This window comes from Dermochelys coriacea, chromosome 13 (assembly GCF_009764565.3).
Source record: "Dermochelys coriacea isolate rDerCor1 chromosome 13, rDerCor1.pri.v4, whole genome shotgun sequence".
Classification (NCBI taxonomy): Eukaryota; Metazoa; Chordata; order Testudines; family Dermochelyidae; genus Dermochelys; species Dermochelys coriacea.
This window is the reverse complement of record NC_050080.1, coordinates 24107199-24127004: the sequence shown is the minus strand read 5'-3', so window position 1 is coordinate 24127004 and position 19806 is coordinate 24107199. Positions and strand designations below refer to the sequence as shown.

The window sequence follows — 19806 nt, the reverse complement described above, 5'->3', positions numbered from 1 at the left end:
ATGTGTGATACCTCTGCTTAGTGCTCCATGTGTCTGCTTAGTGCTTAAAACAGAATCAAGTTCAAAGAGTAAAGGTTGTCTTCCTGGTACTGGACAGGGATTGGTTCCTGGGTTAGTGTTTTTGTTGTGTGGCGTGTAGTTGCTGGTAAGTATTTGCTTCAGGTTAGGGGGCTGTCTGTAAGCGAGGACTGGCCTGTCTCCCAAGGTCTGTGAGAGTGAGGGGTCGTCCTTCAGGATAGATTGTAGATCCTTGATGATGCACTGGAGAGGTTTTAGTTAGGGACTGTAGGTGATGGCTAGTGGCATTCTGTTACTTTCTTTGTTGGTCCTGTCCTATAGTAGACGACTTCTGGGTACCCTTCTGGCTCTGTCAATGTGTTTCTTCACTTCACCGGGTGGGTACTGTAGTTTTAACAATGCTTGATAGAGATCCTGTAGGTGTTTGTCTCTGTTTGAGGGATTGGAGCAAATGAGGTTGTATTTTAGAGCTTGGTTCTAGGCAACGGATTGTGTGATGTGGTCTGGATGAAAGCTGGAGGCATGTAGGTAAGTATAATGGTCAGTAGGTTTCCAGTATAGGGTGGTGTTTATGTGACCATTGCTTATTTGCATTGTAGTGTCCAGGAAGTGGATTTTGTATGTGGACTGATCCAGGCTGAGGTTGCTGGTGGGGTGGAAATTGTTGAAATCCTGGTGGAATTACTCAAGGGCCTTCTTCCCATGGGTCCAGATGATGATGATGTTGTGACGCACTCTATATATAGAGTGTAAATATAATGTAACTAAAATATGCTGTATGCAAAAGGTTTCTTGTAAGGTATCATTACAAAGCTTATAATTTACTGAATGTGGTTATTTTATTTGTATTACTTTTGTATCTAAAACTAAAAATATACAATATAACTTTGAGGGCCTATTGTAGTTATGCAAAGTGTGGGCCATTAATGGTGGTTTAAAATTTTGATGGCTTCCATTAACCAGGACAACTGACTGTGGATGGCTCTGTTTGCAGGCAGGCCTTTCTGTGAGTTAGGCTGGGAGGAATGATGGCTTGGCGTTTCACAGGGCATTGATTATGTTACCTAAACTAAAATTCATTTTTAACCTGGTGCTTTTTTACTGAGAAGGAGGGGTAGGAACCCAGAAGGACAAAGGATTTCCACCTTATACAAAAGAAATATAAGTGGGTGGAACAGAACAAGGTGGAACAGGACAAGGAATTCCCTATCTACCACCCTAGCTACCACCATCATGAGAAATTCCCTAACTACCACCTAAGCTGGAACAAGAGCTGTACCAGGGGAAAGGATTGTGCCCAGACTAGGAAGGCGTCCAATCTGTAAAAAGAAAAGGAGTACTTGTGGCACCTTAGAGACTAACAAATTTATGTAAGCATAAGCTTTCGTGAGCTACAGCTCACATCCAATGAAGTGAGCTGTAGCTCACAAAAGCTTATGCTCAAATAAATTTGTTAGTCTCTAAGGTGCCACAAGTACTCCTTTTCTTTTTGTGAATACAGACCAACACAGCTGCTACTCTGAAAACAGTCTGTAAAAGAAACTTATTGAAACATCTCTAAGAGTGAGATTTTATCTGTATTCCGCTTCTTACTGTATTAGCACAGATTTGCGGGTTAGATTTTGTTTTGCTTGATAATTCACTTTGTTCTGTCTGTTACTACTTGGAACCACTGAAATCCTACTTTCTGTATTTAATAAAATCACTTTTTACTTATTAATTAACCCAAAGTATGTATTAATACTGGGGGGGGGGGAACAGCTGTGCATATCTCTCTATCAGTGTTATAGAGGGCAAACAATTTATGAGTTTACGCTGTATAAACTTTATACAGGGTAAAACAAATTTATTTGGGGTTTGGGCCCCATTGTGAGTTGGGCATCTAAGTGTCAAGGACAGGAACACTTCTGTAAGCTGCTTTTAGTTAAGCCTACAGCTGTTAGGGGACATGGTTCAAACTTGGGTTCGAGTTTGCAGCAGGCTAGTGGGTCTGGCTCAAACCAGGCAGGGCACAAAAGTCCTAAGCTGACGGGGCAAAAAAACAAAAGCAAAAGTAGTCTTGGCACATCAGGTGGCAGCTCCCTGGGGGTTTCTGTAATGTAACCCATCACAGATGTCATCAGTGTAATGCAAGTAGAGTAGGTGTGCTTGGGGACAAGAGCTGAGGAAGAGTTGTTCTCTCATCCCCTGAAGCAAATACTCACCAGCAACTACACACCACACAACAAAAACATTAACCCAGGAGCCAATCCCTGCAACAAACCCTGTTGCCAACTCTGTCCTCATATCTGGCTGATGAATCTTGCCCATATGCTCAGGGTTTAGCTAATCACCATATTTGGGGTCGGGAAGGAGTTTTCCTCCAGGGCAGATTGGCAGAGGCCCTGGAGGTTTTTCGCCTTCCTCTGTAGCATGGGGCATGGGTCACTTTCTGGAGGATTCTCTGCTCCTTGAAGTTTTTAAACCATGATTTGAGAACTTCAATAGCTCAGACATAGGTGAGAGGTTTTTCGCAGGAGTGGGTGGGTGAGATTCTGTGGCCTGCGTTGTGCAGGAGGTCGGACTAGATGATCATAATGATCCCTTCTGAACTATGAATCTATTCAAGGGACACCATCATAGGACCTAACCACATCAGCCACACCATTAGGGGCTCGTTCACCTGCACATCTACCAACGTGATATATGCCACCATGTGTCAGCAATGCCCCTCTGCCATGTACATTGGCCAAACCAGACAGTTTCTACGTAAAAGAATAAATGGACACAAATCAGACATCAAGAATTGTGCCATTCAAAAACCAGTAGGAGAACACTTCAATCTCCTTGGACACTCAATAACCGACTTAAAAGTGGCAATTCTTCAACAAAAAAACTTCAAAAACAGACTCCAATGAGAAACTGCAGAACTGGAATTAATTTGCAAACTGTACACAATCAAATTAGGCCTGAATAAAGACTGGGAGTGGATGAGTCACTACAAAAAGTAATTTTCCCACTGTTGATATTCACCCCTTCTTGTCAACTGTTGAGAATAGGTCACTTCCACCTTGATTGAATTGACCCATTAGCACTGACCCACTGTCTTTTCATATGCTATAATATATATTTTGAGTACTGAATTTTTCACTCCATGCATCTGATGAACTAGGTTTTAGCCCACGAAAGGTTATGTCCAAATAAATGTGTTAGTCTCTAAGGTGCCACAAGGACTCCTCGTTGTTTTCGCTAATACAGACTAACACGGCTATCACTCTGAAACAGTATTTAAGGTAAGTGATAACAATGTAGTTTAAGTGTCTTCTGAAAATAGCTACCAGTTTATGCAAAAATTTGTAGGGTCTTAGATTTTAGGAGAAATCTGTATCTAACTGTTCTGTCATGTATGTTTTGTGTTATAAAATCATTCATATCATGATGTACAAGACCCAAGGAAAAATAATCACACCACCACCAAATTTGCTTTATTCAGGCAAAACTCCCACTGACTTCAGGATTGTCAAAAACAAATTGTTTTGTTTCTGGAATGTGTGAAGAGAGCAAGTATGTGTTTTATCAATTACCCAAGACTTATGACAACTGATACAGAAGCCTAGGATATCTCTACAAGTATTAGCATAATCAGTGATGAGATTGCAGAAAGGGTTTTTTATGAGTAAAAGCAAGGTATCATCTGTGTATAAAATTATTACCATAATTTTAAACTCAGACATTTGTTTCATAAGATTATCACTAAGGATTGCAACCGTTTCCTGTTGCTTTAATTTTGTTAGACACCTTGGATTGCAGGAGTTCTTACATCACACAGACTGTGTTTTATTTAATGTCATTGGCCAACTTACTTCCTTAGATGAAAGCCTGCCATTCCCACTTAAATTAATGTGATTAGTAAATGTATTCAAAAACAGAATCTATCCTTCTGTACTTATCAGACTACATAAATATGGTGAGGAGAAATGTGAGTTCTTCTTTTCCTTTCCAAAACATTCTAACAAATCATATTCATAGGGAGGTAAATTGAGTCCTGCCAGAAGAAAAAACAACTTTTAAATCTTGCTCTTTGTTCAAGCAACACCACATGATTGTGTGTGAAAGGGAAAGAATGAGAGACAGAGCATTAGCCCATATCTAGCGAGTTTAGGGACAAGACGGTCAATTGAGCAAAACTTCAATTACAGACTAATTTAATGTAGACCCATGTACATTATTGCAATTCAATAAACATCTCTTTAGAATTAAGCGATTCCAATTTGCTTTCATTTCAGCTGTGTGCACGCATTTAGAATTTGTTATTATCCACACCAAAATTAGTCAGATTCTTTCAGAAGCACTGATCCATGCAATCCCAAAGTGACACCATTGGTGCATGGGACTAACCTCAAATCAACCACTGAAAAATGTACCTGGTTAGAAAAAAGGAGCAAGACTTGGCAAAATAATACTTTATCAACCCTTAATTATCTATCCTTTTCAGTTCTTCTACCACCTCTTGATCTAGGTGTCTGGTACCGGTGTAACACCAGCAACAAATTTATCAACAGCTCTACTGCTGGATACTTCATCCATCAGTATTTACAACTTGCTTTTCCAATCATCTTGCCTTCAATGGTTTTTGATCAGGAGACTGTCAGGCACCACCCTAACTAAGGTTGCACCTAATATTTTTTCCCCTCTGGAGGCTTGCCTTACTCCTTTGTGAATACAGTGCGCTTCTAGATACACCTGCTTACTGCTTTCTATGTCCATTTCAGACAAGAATGACTTCTTATTTTACACGTTTGATCCTGAAATGTGTCAAGTACCCACTCCCATTGACCTCGGTGGGAATTGTAAGACTCAGCACTTTGTGAGATCAGTCCCTTCGTCACTTGTAGTTTGAAAATCCAGCAGCAGAACCAAGACTAGAACTCGGACCCTCCAGACTCCCAGCCTTGTGCTCATTCCTACACATCACACTACCAAAGACTGAAGACATGTGTCGATCTCTGGGATGCTTCCCCACAAATACTCCATGATACAAAGGATGTGTATCAACATATGGGCAAGTCTCATGGTAAGCAAATTCAGTCCCAATACCCTTTGATATATATTAGCCATTACAGTTTTCCACAGAGGGCTGTATCTCAAAGAAGTCCAACCCTAGCAACTAGAATATTTTTTGTTCAGACAACAGCACCTTTATTGAATTTATTTAAATATTCCCTCCTTTTATTAAAAATGTGAAATCAAGTAGTATTAAAACATTCATATTTTGCATCTAGCCATCTGACAGTCACCCAAATTTCTTTCAGGAATAACTGTGTGTGTGAATCATTCTTTAGCACCGCTCTTTTAAGGGATTCCAAGACTGTAGTATATTGTAGCTGTGGCTAGAACAGTGCAATCAACTCAGATTCAGGGGACAATAAAGGTGACTTAAAGACACCTTTGAACTCCCCCCTCCTGATCTCCCCTCAGGTGCAGCTCAAGATCTGCGCCCAAGTAGAAAGCCGCTTTCCCTCATTGAGGTATGTTAAAATCAAATATATAATTAATGTTTTGGGATTTTATTAAAAAACAAGTCTGCATGATAAAAGACAGTTCACCCAGTGCATCCTGTGTTCTCTGAACCTGCCCTGTTCATAGCTCTTTGAGCAACGTCTGTCTGTATTTTTTTGGTAGTTGCAAAAAAAAATTCTTGGGCAGTTTCAGGCACACGAGCACAGGAGTGATAATAGATAGCACTGGAACAAAGACATGGCTGCAGTCCTCTATTAGCATTGTTGCTGCCGCTGTGCACTTCAGGGCAGCAGATGAGCCCACCCTGACACCATTTACATAGCAGCATAGGACATATTATGGCATCTTTACAGAATTATTTGTGCCTTATAAAATACTGTGAGGGAACAAAGCTGAAATCTAGAGGTGGACAAACTGTTTCGTGGAAAAAAATGAAGTATTATTAAAAAAGCGTATAAATGTGTATAATAGACATAATTAAAGGGATGATAAATGGGGTGGTAGCCAGAGAAAGTTTCCCTTCTTCATTCAGTTTTTAAAAAGAGGACTGAAACTCTTCTGTAGCTTACATCCTATATTTTGATTCAAGTGCTATAAACTAATGAAGGAGGCAGATCTTTAGGGCTGTAAATATTACACACAGAACAGTTACCATTTAGGAGAAAAAAAGTGTTCTACACACACACACACACACACAATATGCATGATATGTGTGTGTTGGGTTCTTGTCACCTACCTTTCACAATTAATTCTGCATAGTTTGAAACGCCAGAGCCACCATCCGAGCGAATGACACACCGATATTTGCTGATGCTGCGCTGAGACGTGTCTGCTACGCTGACTGTAGCGGAAAACCGTCTGTGATTGACCACCCTGGTGACCATTAATGCGGTGTCCCTTCCATTCCACTGCTGCCAGGGAAACCAAGAATAAAACAAGTGATGAGGATGTGGCTGTAAAACATGTTTTTTTTTTAAAACCTACTGACCCATTTTTGTTATTATATTTTATAGTAACTCAGTTATACTTTTTTAATTTACCTGAATCTATCATGTTGGAATTTACATGGGTGCAAGTTTCCAAAAGACCTCCAAATGTGCACCCACAAAATGTACTGGATACCTGTTTGTATGCACTCACATGAACTAGTACCCTTGCATACTGATGTGGGGGATTTGCATATGCTTTCAAGTTTTGCGGGAGTATTTTTGGATTGCATTTAAGTTTGACTCATTATACATACAGCAATGTCTAGGTAGGAAGATGATTCAGACTTCCAGAGATGTTCATATGCAATGTATGTGCACGCTTAATTAGCATGTGCAACTACCACAACCGAACAGATTTTGTACAGCTTTTTCTTTCTGAATGTTCACATGTGGCCGTTTGTTTCAGACTAATTTCAAGACAGACCATTTGCAAAATCTGGATTGAAATCCATGTTTAGATTTTGAATATTCCCAATTTTTGAAGACGTTCAGACCTTCCAGGATTTTGGTTCACATTCATTTTGGCTAATCTGGATTACCTATTCTCCACAGCAACTGGAACTGAGGTAGGGGAAAGAACTAGGCAGATATGTGAGTAAGGCTGTGAAAATGTAGTGTCATTTTGCCAATTTCCAGTAATGTCACTTTCATGAAATGCTCCAAGTTTGAGGAATGGTAAACAATTTCTTGCTAGCAACAAAAATGCATCCCCCCCCCAAAACCCCTGAATCTGGGGTGAGTGGACATGTTTTCACATTACTTTAGGTTAGAAAATTTTTCTACACCTCTAATCATAATGGCAGATGCATTGGGCAGCAAGAATCCAAGCAAGCTAATGCTTAAGCAATCACACATCTCAGAGGGTGGCTAGATTACAACATAAAAAAAAATCAGATAAAATAGAACTGCTAGGATATGAAGGTGTGTGACGGCAGCACAGTTAAAGGGACTTAAGTTATTTTGTATAAAACAGATTACATTTCTTACTCACTCAAATGTTTCTCCCATACTGATTTTCATCTTTTCAGCACTAGACAAACTGATTTCTACCCCATCTCTTTCTCGTGTTTAGAATGAAATTAGTACTTACATTTGTTTTAAAAGTTTTAACTTAATTCCTTAGGCTACCAAAACCCCTTTGTTAAAAAATCAGGAATATCACAGCAGTTCTGGCAATGGTATGTATACGTCTGCAGAAGCAGAAGGTTCTAGAAATATTGTTCTCTGTAGGCTCTATAATAATCATCATAATAATAATAAAGAATAAGGACTAAATTTTGCTCTTAAAACCCTAATTCAGGAAAGTGTAAATTCAATTGTCTTAAATGAGCCTTGCATAAGAACACAAGAACGGACATACTGGTTCAGACCAAAGGCCCGTCTAGCCCAGTACCCTGTCTTCCAACAGTGGACAATGCCAGATGCTTCAGAGGGAATGAACAGAACAGGCCATCATCAAGTGATCCATCCCCTCACCCTTTCCCAGCTTCTGGCAAACAGAGGCTAGGGACACCATCCCTGCCCATTCTGTCTAATAGCCATTGATGGACCTTACACATGTGCTTTGCTGAGTCCAGACCTCAGTTGCACCAGTATACAACTTATTTTTAAGTACAGTTGCCTTGCTCAGATTTAACATAAGTACAAGACCAGATTTTGACCCTGTGTGCATTTGAAGTACATAGAGCAAAAGAAAGTCTTATTGACTTCACTGGGATCTTACTAGTTTAAGAGTACAAACTTTAGAGGAAGAGAAGAATTATAGTATTTAAAGCCGCTATATACAAAAAAGTTGTAATTTTAAGATCTGGAGCACTTTGAAAGCTAGAAATAATTAGTGTCCCCTACTGAGAAGCTGGGAGTCTCCCTTTTCCAGTTCGCTAAAGCTTCCATTTCTAACCCTATAAGACTGTGAAGCTCAGATCTTAAGTCTGTTATTGTACCCAGTCTTCTGGTGCAGCCAAGCTGTGCTATGGTACAGGATATATGGAGGGATAAGACCTTTTGCTCACCTGATCCTGGAGCCAGTTATGGGCTGGCTCAACCCCATAGTAACACAGAGCAATCCAGGTTGGGGAAGGGGTTGGAGCAAAAGGTGTAGCCAGCTTTGTACCACCTGGGTATTCAACCTAAGGGAAATCCCTAGCTGCCCCTTTAGGGCATTTTTCCAAATGCTTTGTCTGCTGGTCCTGAGCCTGGGGTCAATGTGCTTTGGGGGATTGGGAGGGAAGAGATGACTCCACACAAGGTGGACACAGTCTTGATTTTTAAAAGTTATTTATTATAATGGAAGGTGTTTGAAGCTGCTTGGGCATTTGATCTGGTAGGATAACTCTCAGGGGAGCCTGCTAGGGGGCAAAGGGCAAGTGAGATGATCAGAGGTGCATGATTATTATTTATTCTTAGCCTTGTGGCAATGCCTAGAGGCAGCAATAAGGTTAGTATTAGGACTCAGTCATCTAATCTTTGACTAAGTACTACTCATACAAATAAAGGTTGCAGGATCAGGCTATAGGTTTTCTATCCATGACTCAGATTTGTTACATTTTCTGTGATGGCCCCACACAGCATTACCTTGAACTCTGAATTGCAACTCTAAACAGCTTCTTCAACAAAGTAGTTTGGAATTTTGCCCCTACCCCTCAGTTCTTCCCCGCCTCTACTCATTTTGACTATGGATGGTTAGAAGGAAAGACCACCAGCCCAAGTTTCATGGCACTTTACCTGGAGCCAGAGTTTGTCGTGCTGAGACCACTTTCCCCCGGCGATGCACTGGAATGTTGCATTCTGTCCCACATTAACCTCCACATTCTGCAGCCGCAAGAAGTGAGGTGCTTTTCCTAACAAAAAAAATTCAAAGTATTACCCAGTAGAGCATGACAATAATTGACGGTGTCATGCAGCCACGGGAAGATCCAAGCTCAGCAGATCAGAGGGGAATGCCGGGTTTCCCCATTGGCACAGTGTCTTCACAAAGCAAAGCCGAGCAGTATTATTTAATTATTTAACATGGGGAGATTGATCTTACGCGGTAAGGCCAGATGGCTCATGTACCCTTTTGGCATAGTAAGAAAGTGCACTAAGTATCAGCTCTACAATAGAAGTTCACAATTTTTTCTAACCAGCCACTTTCATTACTGTTTGCTATAAGCAAAGAACATTTTCTTCTGTGAAATGGGAAAATGTCACAATTTAAAGGGTCAAACATTCAAATAGTGAATTTGCAGTGAGTGACAGACACAAGCAAGTTTTCCTAAGGCTTTTTCAGGTTCACTGATTGTGAAGCAAAACCCTGGAGTTTCAGATCTATATCATTTCACTGTTAGATTTTAAATGTCCATTCCCTCATTCACCAAAAACAAAACAAAAACACACCATGCATACACATACCACAAGAGACTGTTGACTTTTAGAACTAAGCAACAAAGCCAGGCAGTTTCATGTCTAAGAATTAACTGAGAGGAATATAAAGCATTACAAGATGAGCATACAAGGCTATGAACTTTATAATATTCCAGCTGACCATTTTTAAAGGAAATTCACCTGTGCATGTCACCAGCACAAGGTGTATATACTACTTCTATACCTAGGCCTTGTGCTGTTCTGAATTTTATTCTGAGTTTATTACTAGATTTAGGATTATTTTAAAAAACCTGATAGATCAGTGCACATTATTATGACTAGACCTTCAATGGGCTATGTCATTTCAGATACTATATCCAACTATATTCCCAGACAACCTCCATTAAGTACCTGGAAAAGGGTGTGGGCACCTATAAGCCTTTATATATGCAGACCAGGTAACAGCATCTAGACACCTATTTATAAGCACATATGCTGGTGCAAACAAGTTTGGCAGACATTAACAGAGGCCAGTTGAAAAGTTGATGCATTGTATATACATGTCTGCACTATATAGTATAGTGTTTGCCATTCACTTGGATTGCAAATAGCCCAACCAGCTCACCTAAAGTATCCCTATACTATGATCTTTATAGCTGGTCAGTAGTTGTAGCAAAGTCTATTGAGAGACCAGCCTTTGGCTGAAGGTGGGTTATGCAGCCCTGTTACCTGAAACAGAGGCCTTAGCACAAGTGAACAATGTGCTGCAGCAGAAATTATAACAGCTGAAGTAGCTGGAGAACTGAGACATCTAGTTTTCCCCTTTAGTGTCTGCTGATTTTTAAGCTTGTGTCTGTCACACAAACTATGAAAAAAAGCAAAAATTAGGTGAAAATAAGGGCTAATAATGTCAAACTCCTCCTCAGCACGAGTTTCCCAGCAGTGTTCTGAATAATAACTATTGTAAAATGAACGTGAGGGGCAAAAGCCATAAATGTTCACAGAATGTGTCACTCATATTCCAAGCTGGCTTTTATTCCTGGACCTCTGCATGTGACCCTGAGCAGTAGACATGTGAAGTATTAGGAAAGACTGCAGGGGATTTATGGTTTATATGGAACACTATACCACACAAGTTGAAAAAGTCCCCCAAAACAGGGTATGATGTGCATGGTTTGGGCCACTTCATACTGTTATCAGTCTCCTTTTTAAGCTTGAGGTGTGTGGAAAACTTAAAAACACAAGGACAGCCATATTGGGTCAGACCAATGGTCCATCTAGTCCAGTACCTTGTCTTCTGACCTTCGACAGTGCAAGATGTTTCAGTGAGAATGAACAGAACAGGGCAATTTCGAGTGATCCATCCCACATCGTCTAGTCCCAGCTTTTTGCAGTTGGAGGTTTGGGGAAACCCAGGGAACGGGGTTGCCACACAAGCTCAACTCCAACAATACAATTCTAGAAGTCAGATCCTACGGTCACCGAAAGGAATGGGAATTCTCCAGTTAAGAACCCAGGATTTGTCAACAGATACCGGCCAAGTTGTGATGCTTGTTAACTACACTGCTCTGTTTAAAGTTAAAATTAAGGAGGCAGCTAAAGTACAATTCTTTCTGAATATTTACAAGGAATTTCTTTTTCCTTCGGCATTTCTCAAGGCATAAAGTGCTTTAGCAGTCAGTTGTGGACAATAAATAAGCTTCCAGAATATGAGGGAAATAGAAGGCTCAGAAAGTGATTACGCTTCTAAGGCCAGATTCTCCAAGCTGCTCAGAAGGCAGCCTTTCCACAGAGAATAGGGGCTGTGCATTTTCAAAGATCTGATGCTTAATATATGAGTCAGATCAGTGAAGTGTGATATTAGCAGCATTGCTGTTTCTCTAAATAGATTTCATACACAATGGTGTCAAATCAGGAAATCATCCCTATTCAGCAAAATACTTAGATATGTGCTGAACTTCAAATTGGGACTTGCACACATACTCAATAAATGGGATTAGGCACCACTTTAAATGTTTTCCTGAATTTGGGCCAGAGCTGGTGTCCTCTTTTTTCCTTTTTATAGCCAATAACTTTCTTGCCTAGTCACTGGCTCATGACTGGGTAAGCACATTCCTTGCTACTGAAAGGTACCAGCGAACAAGTTACTCCATGTAAGCACACCATTTGGGGGATTTATTTGGATACTGCCAATCAGCTGCAGCATGTGGTTAATATTGATTGTAATTATATCTTAATGAGGTAAATGCACCCAACGGCATAGACAATGGGCACATTTCATAAATATACATATAATAAAGTAATAATGGCAATTATCCATACCTCAGTTATCAGAACTGCCCTATTATATTAAACTGGATCATGTCCCCTGACGCCTATCACATTAAATGTTAACTGTAGGAAGCCACTGTCTGTAAATTGTAATTAATCCCTGTTGCATGCAGCTCACTGAGGTTACAGTAAATAGATACATGATCAATGTGATTTCAGGAAGTGTAGCAGCTGTACTAATATATCTAGAGCTGTGAATTTGTGAGAGGAGAGATGTAAAGCACAGTAAATGGAGTGGATGGTTTGCTGCCTTTCCAAGTATCACCAGGCAGATAGAAGACACTATGGTAGGTGCTGTATATGCAACATTAGATTATGACTAACAGAACTGAGGTGTCACCCAATGGTGCCATTCAATCCCAAACTCTTCATTTACTGAAACTCTAAAGGGCCTGGGAGCAGCTGAGGATTGCTCAGGAGAGCATGAGTCTCAGCTCAGTTAACTAAGTTGTTTGAAGGGGAAGAGCACATGAGGCATGGCTAGACTCATTAAAGGGCATGAAGTCTCTTACAATGTTGAAAAAAAGGGATTTTTAAAAACTGTATTTCACTTAAATGGCCAAACCAAAACCCCAGACCTAAACAAACATGGCAAAAGTTCAGATCCAGTCAAAAAACCCAAATATGACACATCACATATAGACAAAATTAGGGGGACAAATACAGCACTAACCAGCTTGCACAGCGAAATGGACTTGTATTAAGCTCTCTGTGTAAGCTTGTCTCTCTCACCAACAGAAGCTGGTCCAATAAAAGATATTACCTCACCCACCTTGTCTCCAGTCCACAGTAAGCTGAATGCTTTGAAAAATTATACATATTATTTAAATACCTTAATGGAACTGCTGAATGGGTTTACACTCCATTGAAGAAGATAGCTTTGGGGTATTTGGGAATGTTGCACTAATATGTGCAAATGCACTTTTTAAAGTTAACTGTACTATCAAAAAACCTTTCATTCTTCCTCCTTGAATGGTCTAAATATGAGCTAACAAACAATCAGAGCTTTATATTGCTTTAATAATAGAGAAAGATTTAAACAGACATTTTGGCAGTGGCTGTAGATTCAGAGCTTTGCTGCCTGTTGCACAGCTTGCAAAATTATGTATTTATTCCAGGCTGATTCCTTCACTCTCTAAGCATTTTGGAAGGATAAAAGATGATGTTTTAGAGCTGATTGAATTGGGTGAATTGCTCCTTCAGGCTGCAAAGCCTAGTATAACATATTAACATGGCTAGAGAAAGAAAGAGTACTTACTGCATGGATGGGCAAGGACTCTGACTTCATCCACAGCTATGTACCCCGGATGTCCCTTCAAAGACACGGATTCAAATATCACCTGAAACACAGTGAAAAAAGCCTTTCTTACAAACACTAGCTGCAGTAGTCATTTTAACTTTTGCCCCCTCCCACCCAACCCAAGTGCCTGAATCATCTAGGATTCTCCGATTCTGTCATTCTAGGTAGGGAATAAAGACCTGTTCAGTGTGTGCATGCATATCAAGATGTTCTCTCAATTAGGTTTTGCATTGAATTTCAACTCCATTTGGTATACAGAAATTTCTAGAGATTTATGATAACCTAATTTACCTCATTACTGGGAACAGAGAACTCTTTGGTCAATCTTTTATTTGGAATAAAGACCCACCTGAGCTGAGATTCTGTGCCAATCTGAGGCCCACTCTGGGAAGTCAATAGAAGTGGAAGGTGTACCTGTTATAGATCCTAGCAAGTGGCCCCCCGTGACTACTCACTAGGACCGATGTGAGGAGAATCCAACCCTCTGTGGTCTGTATTGCCAGGGGTGTTTTAAGACCCTGAATCCTGAACAGAGTCCAGCCACTTCCCCAATCTCGGGGTCCCTAGACATACTCTCAGGTCACAGATCTGCTGTCTAGAAGCCCACCCTGAGAAGTGGAACCCACTGTCCAGCTGCCTAGCTCACCTGGGAACAGAAGTGACCTCTCAGACTCCCCCATACTTAAAACACATCCTTTCCCAGAACTCCACCCCAAAACTGTGAAACTTCTGGATTATGTGGGTATGCAGCAGTTGTGAAGCAGTCAACACTCTTATTCAGTGATTACATGTATAAACTCTCTCCCAGTCCTTTTATGGTTTTTCCTCACTATGCTAAACATCTATTCAGGCTGGGAATCCACGTGTAACAAATTCTGGGGTAGCCATTATAAATCTCCACCATCCTCATACATACGTCTCAACAGAACGCCTTTACAACTGGGTAACTCATGTAAATCTTGTGCAGGATTGCCAGCATTGAAAACATGACCTCAGGAAATTGGCTTGGTTACCAGTATTCAGATAGCCAGACTCTCTATAGCTTTGAATTGTAGCTGAAGCTTCCTGGGAGAGTCAGGCACAAGGCAGATGTTTCTGGAAATTTATTTCTTAATGGTGGGATTTTGAAAAGCACCTAGAGGAGTTAGATGCCTAATTCCCAGACTAATAACACAACATTGTTCCTGCTGATGACTCCGGAGGTGCATATGTGCATCAAGAGCATCCTCCACATTTTGTCTGACATAAATTCCGTGTTTTGATGTGGAGACAAATTTTCCTGGTTGTCCATTACTTTTGAAACACTAACTTAAGAGTTCATTGTGAAACACTGGACATGCTTTCAGACCTCAGTGAATCAATCTGCATTTCCCTGGCATGCACTATTAGATTAAAACTGACAGTAGGGTGGAAAGGCTTTTAAAACAAGGAATATTTCTATGGCTCAGGATCAGAATTTGCCACTTCCTGACAACCGGGAGATGAGGAGCCCACCAGGCAGCTAGGTACCCAGATTACAGCCATCTTTGAGCTCAGTCTGCCCATAGCCTTAGGTATTCCATGAGGTCACCAACAAGAGTGAATGGGGACAAAGTTTCTCGCTTCCTCCTTTTAAGTACACAAATTTCCCTCAGTCTATTCTCCATTGTCTTGGTTGAATGTAGCAAGACCTGGGAGGACCATTGGTTTATAGGCCATCAGACGGAGACAGTTTGTACAGTTAGAGACTGGTGAATCTGTGCGGTTTAACAGCCACCCTGAGAAGACTGGAAGTTTGAGCAGAGTGGGAATGTCTGGAAGGACCAACAAAAAAAACCAGACAAGAACCAAATTACTTTCTGGCTGGAAGGGAAGAAGCCATCATGGCTCAGATTTAAAAAACAACACCATCCCATCCAGTTACTAAAAGCAAGGGGGAAAAGAAAGTACCATCTGCTGTTGTCAATCCACTCATCTGTGGAATGTTATCTGCCTTTTGCATAATCTCATCTACAGTAATTCCTACCCATTTGTACCTTTGATCAGCAATTTATGTACCTCTCCTACAATGTATAGGTGGGCAGTTCCTTGCCATTCCTTTTGGTCTCTGATAGAACAGTAAAAGTATCCTGCATGAAAAGAAAGTGCTGATTTAAAACCAAGAACGTGCATAGAAAGGAGTTTGGAACAGGCCACATGATAGTGCAGTAAACAGGTGGCTGCAAAATGAATGTAGTAAAATATAATTGAAACCTTCCACTATAATGAGTTTCTCCTGGAAAAGTCAGCAAGAGCCCAAAGCATGGCTTGAACATTCCTAATAAAGTTTCACTTCACTTAGCCCATAAAGTGGCATATTAGTGCTTCTGTGTAAATAAAATTGCAGTGGTCCCTTTGCACAGCACAGCTAGTCCCTGATCTCACAAAGCCAGCTGACTCCCAAATCCCCACCAGACAGCACTGCAGCTGCTCTCTACATCTGCCTCCCTTCTTTGGGCGAACAGTTTCTTTGGGCTAAATAGTCCTGAACCACCCACCTCCCTTCTTCCTCTAGGGAACCATTCCAGAACAGTAGAATGCTACCTGCACTTGAGTATATAGAATTTATCTGCTTTAAAATAGTGCTGTTGGTGTAAAAACCAGCTTAGCTAACTGAAGCCCAGTCTCTGTTTGGGAAAGACTAATAATGAGACAACAACTATGAAATTCCAGCCACATCTGGACTCGATCAGCATTTCTAACATCTTTCACCAAGGCAACTCTCTGATGTCACTGAAAACCCCCTGATTAACAGCTGACGATGTCTTGCTGGCAGCAAACAAAAAATCATGGCGGACTACATTAAATCCCCCAGTAGCCCTGGATACACTCAGGTGTTGGCAACAAGACAGTAGCTTCTGGTGGGGATATTCTTGAATGAGTGCTCAGCCCTATATGAAAGGGCCATAGCCCAGATTAGACTACTGTCATGTGCTCATACTTGAGTGAAATTGATGCGGGAACTTGCACAGCAGCAGAACGAGACTGTCCGCTTGCTCCTTGTACTAGGAGTGCCCACTGTTATGTCCACACTGTCCACAATATGCATGGAATGCTGGAAGGTCAAAGCATATAGTTTCAGTTCAGGATTGGTATATAAAGTACCTCACAGTCTAAGATTTACGAAACTTGTCTATTCTTCTCTAACTCTAATTCCAGGCTCATTTGAGGCTGACTTCTGGGAAGGGTCCGTTCTTACTCTTTTCAGAAACCAGGACTGGGATAGGATGTGATGGGTTTGCTGCTCTTAGTACTGTTCCCAGCAGACATACCACAGAAATACCATACCACAGTTCTGTGTCCATACCACAGAAATCACCATCATCAGCACTCACTGGAATTCAGATGGGCTAACTTTCATTCAGCATGCCCTCCAACCTGAAAGAGGCCTGGGCTTTTAAACTAGCAGGACTATCAATCTTGGTGGGAGCTGGCACAACTTCAGCAGATGTAGTTCTGACCTACCTCCTGCTCTTGGGGAAAGGAAGAAGAGCTTGAGACACCCCAGAGGAAGTTATTCTAAGACTTAGGGAAGGAGTCAGCTAGGCAGCAGAGGCAAAACTGTGCCACAAGCAGCCCTTACTCTAAACATATTCCACTTTATTTAGCAAGTTTACAAGATGGCAAAAACTGATCAAAAGATGCCCTATTAGATGCCAGGCTGCTGGTGTTAAGTTCAACTCAGTAACTCCAAGAGGGGGAGGGAGGACTCAGGAGAAAAAGAAAACAGACAAAGAGCCCACTCAGATTCGGAATCTGGGCCAAGCTTTCAAAAACAGAGCAGCCGCCCAAATACAAAGGTGAGTGAACAAATGTCAAGCACTCTTGCTCATGCAATCAGCTGGGGTGCATGGGCAAACTGGGTTAAGTATGTGCAGATAGTTAAATGTCTAGTTAAATTTGCATATATATTTATCCAATTTTATACAGAGCCATGGTAAATGCAGGTGGAAGGGTTTACACATCCTTATTCTCAGAACATATCAGTGCTGACCAACAACTGGCTCAATAAAGCCTCCCTCCAGAAGCTGAAAACCTTCCAAAAGCAAGTGTGTTGAAGAAATTCATGAAGGATAGGTCCATCAATAGCTATTAGCTAGAATGGGCAGGGATGGTGTCTCTAGCCTCTGTTTGCCAGAAGCTGGGAACGAGCAACAGGGGATGGATCACTTCATGATTACCTGTTCTGTTCATTCCCTCTGGGGCACCTGGCACTGGCCACTGTCAGCAGACAGGATACTGGGCTAGATGGACCTTTGGTCTGACCCAGTAGGGCCATTCCTATGTTCTTAAGAAAGTAGCATGCTTCAAGATGCCTGGAGGCTCCCACCATACAGAATCACCACACACAAGCCCAGTTCTAAAACTAAGACTCTTTACTTGTATAAACATCACTCGTAAGAAGATATCAAAGCATGTCAGCCATCAGCAAAGGAAGCCTCACAGCACTAATTGGGTAGGTAAGCATTTACCCCATTTTGCAGATGGGGAAACTGAGGCAGGGAGGTTGCCCCGAAGAGATTCACAAAGAGATCAAGAAGCAGAGGCAGGACCAGAAACCAGGAATTCTGTCCCTCAGTCAGACAGCTAGAATAAACTGCCTCTTGTCAGCAGGTCCATCAATCCCTCCCCTCATGTTTGCATTCAATTTTGCAGAGTTTCTTCTCCTCTAATGCCCCCTTTAGGCCATCTGCCTTTACATGCCAGTCAGCTCTCTGGCTGAAATGTGGTTATTTCAGCTCCCTTCCAAGATGACAAAAAGTCCAGGTGTAGTCCCAAAGACACAGTAACTATCCTCTGGCTCCTGTGATCATCCCCTTGCCTTTCTCCAGCTCTGCTACTGAGTATTGTTCTGCCCCGCTCAAGTTTTCCTGAGGCCTCTAGCATCTTACCCCTTCATGGGAGCGAGCAAGACAGTCAGCCAGCAGCTTGACTCTCAACCTATTTGTAAGGCCCAGCTGCCTGTTATTACCTGATCCTTCCTTAGTCCCACCTCCCCTGGCTGACAAGGAACTACCTCCTTACTACCACCCAGGAGAAGTGAATGACTAACTGGAACTTTAACCCTTTCTTGCCTGTGATGGGGTGAGAGCTCATGACATATTGTAACAATTGCTTCAATATTGTACAGGGAAAAAAAACGTAAGTATTGTTATTTCAGAACTAACATTCATGACTTCCTTGGCTAACAATAGCCCAGCCCCAAACTCAGAGCAAATCTTTGGTGGAGGAAATATTACAAACGCATACCTGATAAAAGTGTGGCCAGAATGTACTGATGGCAAGCTCTGCCTTCACCCAACCTTCAGTAACAATCCCTGACACGTTCCAGATGGGGTTTCCCTGTGGACCACCGTTAACCTTCACGTACACATTCAACGAGCCAGGGCTGGAGCGGTCTCTGCTAGACAGGTAGTAATGAAAGTCGATGCAGTGAGTGTCATTTTCCTTCAAGGTAGGCAACAGCAAGTGAGCTTTCTGCCCAGATGCCCGTCCAGAGCTATTCACCATCATGAAGGAACCTAGAGAGAAAGAAGGGAAAAGGGGAAGGGAAGAGAAGAGGGGGTTTGATTTTGGTTTTTCAGAGCAATTGTATCAGAAAAGTAAATGATTCTACCTGATCTGCAGGAGTCAGAAAACAAAGAATTTTCATTTCACGGAGCTGAAGCCTCTTATTTTATGGATATAAAACTTACCAGGTAGAGATACAAGCAGATGTTGGGCCTGCTAACACCAGAGTATTATAAGCGTTCTTAGTTTTGAATTTTCTTCTGTCAATCATTTTATATAACGGGGCAGGAAAATATTCCTTCTGAATTAAAATTAGCATACATCTTTTTGGTCCATGTTTCATATATAGGGACTTACCAAATTCATGGCCATGAAACACTCATCACGGACGGGGAAATATGAACTCCCCCAAGAAATCTGGCTATTGTAGGGGGGGGTCACAATATTGTCAACCTTACTTCTGTGCTGCCTTCAGAGCTGGAGAGTGGCCGCTGCAGGCTGGGCACCCAGCTCTGAAAGCAGCGCCATCACCAGCAGCAGTGCAGAAGTAAGGGTAGCAATACTGCAATCCTCCTACAATAGCCCTGCAAACCCCACACAACCTCGTTTTGAGTTGGGACCCGCACTGTTACATAACTGTGAAATTTCAGATTTGAATATCTGAAACTGTGAAATTTAAGATTTTTTAAATCCTATGAACATGAAATGGACCATGAATTTGGTAATGCCATATTCATGTAGTAACCAGCCCTCCACAATGTGTGTACACCCTTGCATACCTGGCTCCCCCTATGGCAT

General features: G+C 41.5%; 1 protein-coding gene across 2 annotated transcripts in view; it reads right to left on the bottom strand.

The window, feature by feature from the left end:
- The window catches only part of PTPRT (protein tyrosine phosphatase receptor type T), a 747520-nt gene that overhangs the window by 447299 nt on the left and 280415 nt on the right, over window positions 1-19806 (bottom strand). For both annotated transcript variants that reach the window (XM_043495677.1, XM_038369864.2), the window contains exons 3-6: window positions 18748-19019; window positions 13438-13519; window positions 9231-9346; window positions 6254-6428 (exon numbers count right to left, since the gene is read on the bottom strand). In XM_043495677.1, the coding sequence (XP_043351612.1) occupies window positions 6254-6428; window positions 9231-9346; window positions 13438-13519; window positions 18748-19019 (645 nt within the window). The remainder of the gene's footprint in view (window positions 1-6253; window positions 6429-9230; window positions 9347-13437; window positions 13520-18747; window positions 19020-19806) is intronic.